Source organism: Heteronotia binoei, chromosome 4, assembly GCF_032191835.1.
Source record: "Heteronotia binoei isolate CCM8104 ecotype False Entrance Well chromosome 4, APGP_CSIRO_Hbin_v1, whole genome shotgun sequence".
In the NCBI taxonomy this organism is placed as follows: Eukaryota; Metazoa; Chordata; class Lepidosauria; order Squamata; family Gekkonidae; genus Heteronotia; species Heteronotia binoei.
Window position 1 is genome coordinate 93,262,454 of NC_083226.1, and position 12,717 is coordinate 93,275,170.

The window sequence follows — 12,717 nt, forward strand, 5'->3', positions numbered from 1 at the left end:
GCCACAAGTAACTACTTTGTTGGATTGGTCACAAAAGATACCCTACATATCCTACAATATCAGCATTATGTGAGGTTGTTCTATGTTTGGTAAATGCTCAAATGCTATTGGAAATCTTAAATATGGATAATTGGATAGCTGATTTTTTAAACGTTACTAATACTGTCATCAAAGACTGTTTTTGCTATATCACTTTTAACATTTATGTTTTCAAACATGATACTTTTAGATAAGTGTGTCACTGTTTCACTGAAACTGTTGTTCATCATCACTGGTGAGTAATATGTTCTATATGTTCAAACGCTTTTCTTATTGGTACTTTTTACAATATATACAACTATAGATATACAGAGGACCAAGTTTATTTAACATTTCTGGGATCTCCTGGGCCAATACAACACTGGCTAATGAAGACATTTATACAAAAAAAAGTGCACAAAATGTGATTTTTGAAACCATGGGAATGAAATGTCCATCAGCTGGAGGAGGTTTGACACCAACACAAAGATGGTCCTGAATTGCCTTCTCTGTCTTGTCATTTAAATACAACATTTTTTAAAATTACAGACACATCAAGAGCAGCACAACCCAATAAAGCCCAGCCAAGGAAGGAGTATACCTGGGTCCACTGAGTCATGCTGAAGAAAAAGGTGCAACAATAAACAAGTCCATGTGCATTCTTAGTAATAGCTATGGGCAAAAGAACCCTTGGTATTAGTTGCTTTGGTATTAAATAATTATAAAAGCTTTTAGAAATAAAGCGATGCATGGTGGGGAGGGGACTAGAAATGTTAGTTGGTCCTAGTGTCTTGTCCATTGACATCAGTCTCATTCCTAGTCATAAATAAATAATCTCTTTTCTGGTTTCACTTCCACGCCAGGATCAATATCTCTTAACATCTTACTTATTTTATTACTGCTCTTGGTTTTCTGGGACTGATTGAAAGTTGCTCAGAGGAAATCTTTGGTTTTGCTTAAGTGTCCATGACATTTAATCATGATTTTCCTTGCAGTTTAATTCCAACCAGTCAATCAGTTAATCCACTTCAATTGATTCTGTGCTCTCTGTTATTGGCTTGCACTCATTGGGCATCCTCTGGTGTCGACTCAGCTGGGTGGCTTGTGTGAAGCTTCTCTCACACCTCTCGCACCTGGTAAAGGCAAGAGAGAAAATTGAGACTGGGGAACCGCTCCTGGGGGTTGAAGGGTTTTGTCTTATCCTGCCTAATCAGAACAGACATTCAAAAGTGGCTTCAGATTTTACCGGCTCAAGAGGTTTAATTGGTGGCTACTTCCAAGGCCTTGATGCCTATGATGGGACAGGGCCTGTCTGATTCAGAACAGAGGAATCTGTCAATAGACAGGGGCAAGGTGATTTCTCCAGAGAGGCCTGTCCTACTGCAGCTCTGATCACTGTCAGTTCAAATAGATAAAGAACAAAAAGAGATTTTTAGGAGTGAGCCATCAAAGAAGCAGCTTGTCTGCAGTTTTCTGCTCTGAAACCCCTAGGAGAAATTGATGATAAATAGAATTTCACCTCCTGCTAATTTAAAATCAGGAGGACTATCTATTGGAGCAACTGTGAAGCCATGAAGCAATAATCACTTTGTTTTGCTGCAACAGAAAACTCCTATACTTTTTTTTTTTTAAACACCTCCTATACTAGTCTGAGATTAGTATGCAGGCAGCTTTTTGAAACAGCCACACCAATGTTTTAGAAATGTCCTGGACAAGAGTGAAACCCCAAAACTCAGCAACATTTGTTCTATTGATGTCCTACCTCCACTGGTTGAACTGCATAGCAAGATCATGAATAATTAAAATGTAAGCCTTCTACAAGGACTGTCACAGGGATGTGTGTGATTCCAAGTGAGGCACATGTACCTACCTCGAATTTAAGTAATTTTCTGTCCTGCATTCTTAAACTAAAATTTTAAAAACTTAGCAGCAATGAAATCAAACAATAAAGCTGAGGGGGGAAAAACAGCAAAATATAATTATTGCAAAAAGTCCAATAACATTAACAATAGAATGCCACAGCATAAACTCAACAATGACCTTCAATCAAAACCAGTCATTGTATACACATATAGAGGAATAAAAGCCAAACAACTAACAAATGTACTTGCAATAAGCAGCTGCAGCTAGTGTATGTATTTTGATGTTTGTGAGTACATTCCTTAACAATCCTTACTATTTCTAAGTGTTGTGGCTGCATTTTGAACCAATTATAGTTTCCAAAACAACATCAAAGGCAACTCCAGGTAGCGTTACACTGAAGTAATCTAAATTGGACATGATTATGAAATGGTTAACTGTGATGAGGTTGGGAAGCTGTGCATTAACTGAAGTGCACTAAAGGTAATACCTGCCATACATATTTTTGAGAACACATCTGCAGTTACTAATTTAAAAGTACATTCCAGCAGTGTACATGCACTCCTATTATTGGGAAAGATGAATTCTAGGATAGGAGGACTCCCAACTAGCCATACTATATCAGCATCAGGACTTCAATAGACTGAATTTCATTTATTTGCCTATTTTAACTTATCTAGCCCTTCTACTCCTGGACATTTGTTTAGGACGGAATTGTATATCAGCATGGTGATCACTCACTCCATCGTATTTGTTCATAAAGAGAAGTTTGCAACCAGGCAATAATAGTTAATATCATTTGTATCCAGAAATGGTTTCTGTGGGAAAGTTTTCACATCATCTATTTGGTGGCATTGGCAATCCTATCAATGCTGAAGATAGATTCAGGTGGGTAGCCGTGTTAGTCTGAAGCTGCAGAACAAAGTCTGAGTCCAGTAGCAGCCTTAAGACCAACAGAATTTTATTCATGGTATGGGTTTTGTGTGCAAGTACACTTCTTTAGATACAGTGAAACAGAATTCCAAATAAGCCAAGATGAGCAGTGGCAAGCATTGAGGTAAGCCACATGTTCTTAAGGAGCTTGTCAGCCACAACTACAGTGCAACTACAGTGCATCAACCACAATTAGAATGATGTCATTTTGAGACTGTCCAATAGAAATAAAGGCATCCAAGTTGGACTGGATGCAAGTGATTTTATCTGTGAAATGTCTTGCAAGTCGCAGCCAAATTACATTCTGCATTATATGTGTTAGTATTGAGAGGAGTCTGACTTTGTCAGAATACCCTTCATCATTTAAGGCAAGCTGTGGTTGACAGCTTTGTGCAGATATCATGAAAGTACAGAAATAACACTGATTTGTTACCATCATCACCACAAAGGAAGCACAAAAGTGTGCTCTTACCTTTCTAATTTTTTTCTTCACTTGTATCCAAACCACCCATTCCCATCAGATCTTGGAAGCTGAGCAGAGTCAGCCCTGGCTAGTATTTGAATGGGAGACTTACAAGGAATACCACGTCATGACATGGAAGCAAGCCATTGCAAGCTACCTCTGAACATCTCTTGCCTTGAAAACCCTACGGGGTCATACGTCAGCTGTGACTTGACAGAACTTTCCATCCCACAACTACCAGCTTGTCTGCTTCATTGACCCTGACCACAGAACATCAAGGAGCAGAATGGGCTCTACTGAGTGAAAGAAGTGTCCAGGGGTGACTGTGAACTGTCTTCTCTGAATCATTTCTGAATACCAAAGATCAACCAGAACTTTAAGAAAAGTCAAACAGACTAATCCAAAAGACAATATATTCTACTAAAGTTTATTTCCTTAACATAGTATGACTTCTTTATAACTATTTTGAATGCCTGACAAGGTGATATATATACATTTTGTACAGGTACCTTTATTTTAAGAGGACTTATGAAGCAGAAGATTTAAGTAGACTGTACATAATTTTAATGTGATGTTTATAGAAAATATTTAATTGATGCTGTATGATGCCTATGAACAGAAAACACAATTGGCCAGAAGTCATCCCTATGGACAATAAAGAGGCCCTTCAGTTTTAAACATTGCACAGCAGAGGATATGGTGAAGAACTATTGTATTTATTCAAAAGAAAGGTAACCTAGAATGCTTTCTCTCCCCCCCCCCCCTTGAATATGTTATATACAAACATTTTTTATCATTGGACAAAACTCTAACTTAATGCAAATGTAAGATGACTCCCTCTTTTTTTGATGCCATATCTGGAAAAACACCACCACCACCTAGTCTTGCATTTGAGTAAAAACTGCAGCTTTTAACCAACATATCACAGGGGCATTGATCAGCATATATAATCACAAAACATTATAAAGTACCTGTTAATTATTTTTAGGGAAATTATGGTTTGAGGAACATATGATCCAAATGTTATATAGTCATTAATCTTGCCCACTGTTCCAGCCTAGGATGTCAAAGTGTTTAAGTTGTGTTTCTTTGATTGTCTCTCTTGGAATATTTTAGCAGGTTGCTCTACTGCTAAAAACTGCACTGTGATCTTGACAAATGTAAAATGTCAGCTCTAATGTATCAGACCTATCAGCTCAATGAAAATAACTCAGAAGTATTGATCACCTAATGATTTTTGGTGTATTCATTAACGTCTATGTGCAGATCTTCCCCTCTCCAGAGCTCCTGAAATGCTGATGACACATTAGTGTATTGCTGATTGTTTATTAGAAAACTGATTAGTTACTGCATTAGTGTGTCAAAATATACTACCTTTCACTGTTTGACAAACTTGCAAATTATGACTATTTTTATCATGGAATCAATTCAGTTCTAGGATTAGCTAATGCAACCTGAGGCACTGAGCACTACTTGTACTTGAAATTATACCCTTGCCTTACCTTAAATCCCTGAATACATTCAACTTGTGCATACTCTCACGTATTTGGAAACAAAGAAGTCTCTAACCACTGTCCATATGTGGCACTAGGGTATAAATAGTTACTGTAAAAACATGTCTATCACTCTCTTAGACAGGTTATTACTGTGACAATTTATTTATACCCTAGTGCCACATAAAATAGATTACCATATCATCTGGAATTTGGGTAAGAGCCTTTTACAGTCCAGCTGATATATGAAAGAATTTTTGAGACTTTTTTCTATTAGCTTCCAGGCAGCATACATAACCAGCATTTTCCTGGGAGTTAGCCCTGTTGGGTAACATATAAACATGATTAGCACTGCTCCCATAGTAAGACTTAAAGGCATGGTAGCCACACAGCAGCTTCCTAAACTAGATCACTAATGCAGAGCAGAATCCACCACTAGATGAGTTATAATAGTACTTGGAGCTTTGTATAATATTTTTCCATTCATGTTGACCAAGCAACCTGACTGGGCTGCCTAAGCAGCTTTATAAACAATGGATAACCTCAGCTTTTATTTAAACCACAGAAAAGGGCATATGCTGCAACTGGCATGAATATTTCTTTTTAGAAAAACTACTAGTTTAATCACATAATAAACACTGTATACTTTTGTGTATAAATGGGTCATAACTTACATGTTCTAAAACTAACTTTTTAAACTTATTGAATGGTTATATTTATCTCACACAAAACACTGCCCTGTGTTTCACGTTACAACAGTAGTCCATATTTAAATCTTTCACACTCTGTTTCTCACTGCATTTTCACAAATATCAATATAAATAGCAGGTTTTAGTTAATTCTATAGCCACTAATCCTACGCTCACTTAATGCACATAATCCAAAGCCAACTCAGTGATTCACATGTAGGTTCACTGCCATCCTTTATGACTTAACAATTATTTTAATTAATAGAATTATATTGGAGCTATACCAGACATTCTGGAAATAATAACAAAAAACCACCATTACCCCAAAAATATACCAAATCTTTTATTTTTAATCTATTAATGACTAAATGGGGAAAGTTGCTTTTTTATTGGAAACATGACAAAAACAGGATGTTAAGGGAAAGAAGTGAGTGGAGTTAACAAGGTTACACATAAGTAACACCTTAACATTAAAATAATCTATTTTCCATTTTGACCCGGAAGCCTCCACAATTAATTACTAAAATCTATTTACACAGCAACTACATAAAATCAATCTGATTGCTGGCACTGTTTTTAGCTTGGCTTTCAGTGGGCTATCTTAATCCAACATAATAGCTCATTGGGTGTCATTTGTTGACACTGCAGCACTGCATTGTCTTTTGGGATTCAAACTAAGGTAGACTTCAGGAATCAGGACCTTTCTCCTTTTTTGCTTGATTGTACGGCATCTGTGCTATTAAAGTTATGCAGTCTTGGTGATTATAAGCAGCTTGTTTATGAGAACACCTCATACACTTTTTTAAAAGAATCTCTTATACTCTCTATCATAGAATATAAACTGTCAACTCAGAAAAATAGTTTACTGGGAATATGAAACTGGGGATTATAGTAGAACAGACATACCACTTTTACTTTTCCTGTGCTTCACCATAGCAGAGGAACAAGTGCCTTGCATGTGCCATTGCTTGGGTAAGCTTTCCTTGGTAATTGTTGCTGGCAAAGTGTTAAGCAAAGATTAATAAATTAGGATGCCCAGATGCTTATTATTTTACCCATGCCAGATAAGAAGCTGATGCTGCATGCCTCTACATTCTTACTGAGGGCAGGGGTCACATTGATCAGGCAACATAAGTAAGCAGCATTATACTGAAGTTAAATCTTTTATGTACTTGAAACAGAGTCTGACAAAAACTATTACAAATAGTAGACTTGTTCATTTCTTTTGTTATTAATTACAACAATCACAAATATTTGGTGTTTCGTAATTATCATAGTTAATATAGGAAAGGAAAGGTCCCCTGTGCAAGTACCAGTTGTTTCCGACTCTGGGGTGACATTGCTTTCACAACGTTTTCACAGCAGACTTTTTATGGGGTAGTTTGCCATTGCCTTCCCCAGTCTTTTACACTTCCCCCCCCTGCAAGCTGGGTACTCATTTTTCCAACCTCAGAAGGATGGAAGGCTGAGTCAACCTTGGGCTGGCTACCTGAATCCAGCTTTCACCGGAATCAAACTCAGATCGTGAGCAGAGAGTTCAGACCGCAGTACTGCAGTACTGCTGCTTTTACCACTCTGGTATAACAATGAAACATATTCCCATCTAAACAGCTTATAACAAAAAACCCCACATGATTTTCTTCTGTTCTTCCATTATTGTAGTCTTTCTCTACAGTCTTTCTCTTGCCATTCTTTAATTCAACTGGTTTCACTTTGCAGTCTACATTTTCTTAATGAAAGCATATATGTGTTCCTTAAGGGAACAAGGGAGAGAGAGTCTCTGGATTTTCTTTTGCTTTCTTCTGTTCTTTCATCATTGAGGTCAGGTTTTGCCTTCCTCTCTCCTCCCAGTGTCTACCCTGCTGTGCCAAATTCCCCCTTGCAATCGGCACTTCCTTGCTTGACTGCTGCTCTCCAAACCTTATCTCCCATCCAAACAAATCTTAGAAATTTGGTCATTAGCTGCAAGGGATTTGTGAGCTTTTTTGCAGATAAAATCTTGTCACTCTGCCATGACCTGCCCACCATGGTTGATACAGTAAGGGAACTCAAGGCCACTTGGCTGTCTTTGGATTTAGTCTTTGACAACTTCAGATGACTCTCTCAGGCTGATGTCAACAAGATTGTCGGTGCTATGACTTGTGCCCATCATGGCTGGTAAAAGCCAGCAGTGATGGAACATGGAGCCCCTAATGGATATCATTAATTTGTCAGTTCTGGGACCTACCTAGGGGAATTAAAAGAGGTTGTGGTATCTCCATTCTTGGGAGGAAAACCTCCATTTGGATCTGTTGGATCCTGCCAATTACTGCCCAGGCTTGAATCTTTCATTTCCAGGTAAGGTAATTGAGAAAGTGGTGGCCAAACAGCTCCTTGGTTTCCTGGAAGACATATCACCCCTTGACCCATTCCAGTCTAGCTTCTGCCTTGGCCATGGGATGGAGGTGTTGCCCTCATGGACAATCTCCACAAGCAACTGGATTGGTGCTGCTGTTGTTATTAGATCTGACAGCAGCATTTGACACAACAGTCGTCTATGATCTGTTGGCCCACCACCTTGCCAACATAGGAGTTTGTGGGGTAGCCTTGAAGTGGCTCACCTCATTTCTCCAAAGTCAGGGACAGAGGGTGGCACAGCAGGGTATCACCTCGCCACCCCTCAGTGTGCAGAGTTCCTTGGGAAAAATCCTTTCTCTTATGTTGTTTAACAACTATATGTGCTCTCTCACCCAGCTGGTGCAGAGTTCAGGGCTGGGTTGTCACCAGTACGCTGATAACACCCAGCTGTACCTGTTGATAGACAGATGGACTCTGCCCTAACTAATCTGGCTGAGAAGCTGGTGTCCATGATGAGGTGGTTGAGACACAGCTAGTGTCCATCGAATCCATCGAAGACGGAGGTGAGAGAAATACGAGGATGGAGTAACAACTCCCAGCTCTGGATGGCATGCTGTTGATACCGGCACCAACCATCAAAAGTTTGGGTGTGCTCCTGGATGCTTCCTTACCTATGGAGGCACAGGTGACAAATGTTGCTAGGCTGGCATTTCTCCAACTATGCCAAGTCAGGCAACTAGCCCCTTCCTCTTTCATCCTGATCTAGCAACAGTAATCCATAGAATGGCTACCTCGAGGCTGGATTACTGTAACCTGGAGATTACAACTGGTCCAGAATGCAGCAGCATGGGTACTTACATCCTTGTACTTACATACTTGTAAGTACCCATGCTGCTGCATTCTGGACTAGTTGTAATATCCAGGTTACAGTAATAACCTGGGACAGTTGTAATTTCCAGGTTACAGTAATAACCAAGGACAGCACACAACCAGTGCTATTCCAGCTGTACTGGCTCCAGATTGAGTATTGGATCCAATTCAGGGTTCTGGTTCTTACTTCTAAGATGCAACATGGTCTGGGGCCAATGTACTTGTGGGAACTCCTCTCCTGGTATGTCCCCTGAACAGCTTTATGCTCAGAAGATCATAATTTACTGGTAGTTTCTGTTACAAAAGATGGCCAGCTGTCCTTGACCAGAACCAGTCCTTCTCAGCCCTGGCTCCTGCCTTGTGGAACTCTCTGCCTATTGACAGCTATGCCCTGCAGGACCTAGTACAGTTCAACAGGGCATGTGAGACAGAGATGTTCTGCCAGATGTTCTGTGATTGAGGATAGCAACACACATACCCCATTGCACCTGACCCATGCTTTGCCTTTTATGGAGGGAGACATATACTAAATGCCATCAATGATGATATTTTAATGGTTTTAATCTGAAATTGATTAATTGATATTTTATTTGTTTTATTGTATGCTTTAGTCTGATGTACATTGCCCTGAGCCCTTCAGGGGAGGGTGGTTTATAAATAAAATTGTTGTTGCCATTGTTATTAATAACAATAGCAACAATAATACCATCTCAAGGTCATCCTGCTGCTGCTTGCCTGTCCAATGTTTTGTGCAAATACTATTATTCTTCAAGCTAGGGGAAGATATGACAGTGGGAACAAGCAGATTTATAGGTGAAGGGGGCCGAGACGTAGTGGTGCTCGGCCACCTTCCAGCCTGTGTCCCATCCCGATGGTGACAGGTAGTGTGGCCAGACAAATGTACTCGCCTCTGTCACTGGTGTTATGTAATGCCAGGTCCATTAATAATAAGACCATGATCCTTCGGGATTTCCTGCTGGAGCAGAATGTGGACCTGGCTTGCGTGACCGAGACCTGGGTGCGGGAGGGGGAGACTGTGGTTCTCTCCCAAATGACCCCCCCTGGGATACTCGGTCTTCCACCAGTCCCGGACTAGTGGGCGGGGGGGGGGGAGTGGCACTGCTCATACGAGAGGCTTACTCCTTCAGGGCTCTCCCAGCCCCGGAAATCCCAGGCGTGGAATGTGCCGGCCTGATGTGGGACATTGGGGAGGGGTTGGTGATCTGGCTGGTGTACTGACCACCTAACGCACCGGCTAGCGCCTTACCATCCCTGATGGAGGCGGCGGCGGGCTGGGCGTTGGAGTACCCTAGGCTATTGGTCTTGGGTGACTTCAACGTCCATGCCGACGACGCGGCTTCCAGTCAGGCGTTGGACCTAGTGTCATCCATGGCGACACTGGGACTCTCCCAGGTTGTTACAACGCCCACTCATCAGGCGGGACACATGTTAGACCTGGTTTTCGCGGCGGGAGTTTTAGTGGACGATATTGCTACTATAGCAGTGCCATGGTCGGATCACTATGCCCTCAAGGCTCGTGTGGAGGTGTCACCCCAAGCCTGTTTAGGCGGAGAGCGTATTTTAGCTCGCCCGCGGAGCCTGATGGACCCGGAATGGTTCCTAACAGCTCTACGGGATTCCTGGCCCACTGGCGACTCCCTGGATGACCTGGTAGAGTCATGGAACGATGGACTCTCTAAGGCCATTGAGGAGGTCGCACCTAGGCGCCCTCTGCGTCCCCGTTTGAAGCCGTCACCTTGGTTTAACCAGGAGTTGCGGCAGCAAAAACGGGGACTCAGACGACTAGAGAGACAATGGCAGCGTACTCGAGACGAAGTGACTCAAACATCCTATAGAGAGAGTTTGAAATCCTATGAGATGGCAGTCAAAGCTGCAAAGAAAACATACTTTGCGACTAAGATTGCGTCCGCAACTTCACGCCCGGCACAATTATTTGACATAATTCGGAATCTTACAACACTGCCACAAGGCAGATCAAATTCTACTGAATTGGAGATCGGCTGTGAGGCTTTTGCGAAATTTTTTGCGGATAAGATCGCGTCACTCCGCCCCGACACCCCCGCCATATTTGAGGCAGTTAGTGAAACCGGGGCTCCGGGCCTGTCTTCGCATTGTGTGCTGGATGGCTTCGGTCCTCTCAGCCTGGAGGAAGTTGACAGGATCCTCTTATCTGCACGCCCAACAACTTGCAATTTGGACCCTTGCCCCTCCTGGCTTATTAAATCTTGCCAGAGGGAGCTTAGATATCCTATACGGGATATCATAAACAGATCCCTGATGAAAGGGCATTTTCCAACGCCGCTCAAAGAGGCAGTGGTCCGCCCCCTCTTGAAAAAACCAACCTTAGACCCGGCCCAATTGGCGCATTACCGGCCGGTCTCAAACTTGCCCTTTTTGGGCAAGCTTATCGAGAGGGCAGTGGCGATGCAGTTACAGACTTTCCTGGAGGATGCTTCTGTCCTCGACCCACTCCAGTCCGGCTTCCGCCTGGGTCATGGGACTGAGACGGTGTTGGTCGCCTGGTGGATGACCTTCAACGGCATCTGGATCGGGGCGGCTCGATGGTGCTGATGTTGTTGGACCTGTCGGCTGCGTTCGACACGGTTGACCATCGGTTACTGACCTACCGCCTCGCCGATGCGGGGATTCAGGGGTTAGCTTTACAGTGGCTTTCCTCCTTCCCCGACGGTCGGGGACAAAGGGTCGTGATTGGGGGTGAGCTATCACAGAGGCGCACGCTTGATTGCGGAGTGCCTCAGGGGGCGGTTCTCTCCCCGATGTTATTTAACATCTATATGCGTCCCCTTGCCCAGATTGCCCGAAGGTATGGGCTGGGCTGTCACCAGTACGCTGATGACACCCAGCTCTATCTACTCATGGATGGCCAACCAGTCTCAGCCCCAGAAAATCTAGACCGGGCACTACAGGAAGTGGCTGGATGGCTCAGACTGAGTGGGCTGAGGCTAAATCCGGCGAAGACAGAGGTCCTTTGCTTGAGTCGTTGGGGTCCGGGGAGGGAAATCCCCCTACCAGCTTTTGAGGGTGCGCCGCTGATAGCGGCGGACAGGGTCAAAAGCCTGGGGGTACTATTGGAGCCCTCCTTAACGATGGAGGCTTAGATAGCAGCCACCACCAAGTCTGCCTTTTTCCATCTTAGGCGGGTAAGGCAGTTGGCCCCCTTCCTGGAGCGCGACGATCTAGCAACAGTGATCCATGCTACGGTCACCCCGAGGTTGGACTACTGCAATGCTCTCTACATGGGGCTGCCTTTGTGCCAAACCCGAAAGCTACAGCTAGTGCAGAATGCCGCGGCCCGGCTGCTGTTAGGACTCCCAAGACGGGATCATATCCGGCCAGGGCTCCGGGATCTGCACTGGCTGCCAATAGCTTACCGAGTCCGGTACAAGGTGCTGGTTATTACCTTTAAAGCCCTATATGGCCTAGGACCTGTCTACCTGAAGGACCGTCTCTCCCCATAAGTTCCCCAGAGAGTACTGAGAGCGGGAACTCGAAATCTCCTAGTTATCCCCGGGCCAAAAGAAGCCCGCTTAAAATCCACCAGGGACTGGGCCTTCTCTGTCATGGCCCCCTCCTGGTGGAACCAGCTGCCGGAAGAGGTGAGGGCCCTGCAAGACCTTGCCCAGTTCCGCAGGGCCTGTAAGACAACCCTCTTCCGGCTGGCCTATGACTAGCTGGTACAAGCACAAGAAACAAGAAATCAGGTGTAGTTATAATAGAGGTTGCTGTCCCTAATGTCTTAAATATTTAAATGGTTTAAATGCTTTAAATGCTTTAAATGTTTTAAAATTTTAAATGTAATAATTATTTTAACTGATTTATGCTTAAACTGTATTAATTATTTTTAACTGTTTTATGCTTAAACTGTATTTATGTGGAACTCCGTGCTGTGAGCCGCCCTGAGCCACTTGTTGGGAAGGGCGGGATAGAAATTATAAAAATAAATAAATAAATACTTGGCTGTAGTGCCGATCCCCTCATGATACTGTTACTCTGTTTGGAAACTTTCCTAACA

At 42.9% G+C, this 12,717-nt stretch overlaps 1 protein-coding gene across 3 annotated transcripts in view; it reads right to left on the bottom strand.

Moving 5' to 3' along the window:
• Positions 1–349: 349 nt before the first annotated feature.
• The window catches only part of PRDM6 (PR/SET domain 6), a 180,998-nt gene continuing 168,630 nt past the window's right edge, over positions 350–12,717 (bottom strand). For all 3 annotated transcript variants that reach the window (XM_060235532.1, XM_060235531.1, XM_060235530.1), the window contains one exon: positions 350–1,151. In XM_060235532.1, the coding sequence (XP_060091515.1) occupies positions 1,037–1,151 (115 nt within the window). In that variant the 3' untranslated portion in view covers positions 350–1,036. The remainder of the gene's footprint in view (positions 1,152–12,717) is intronic.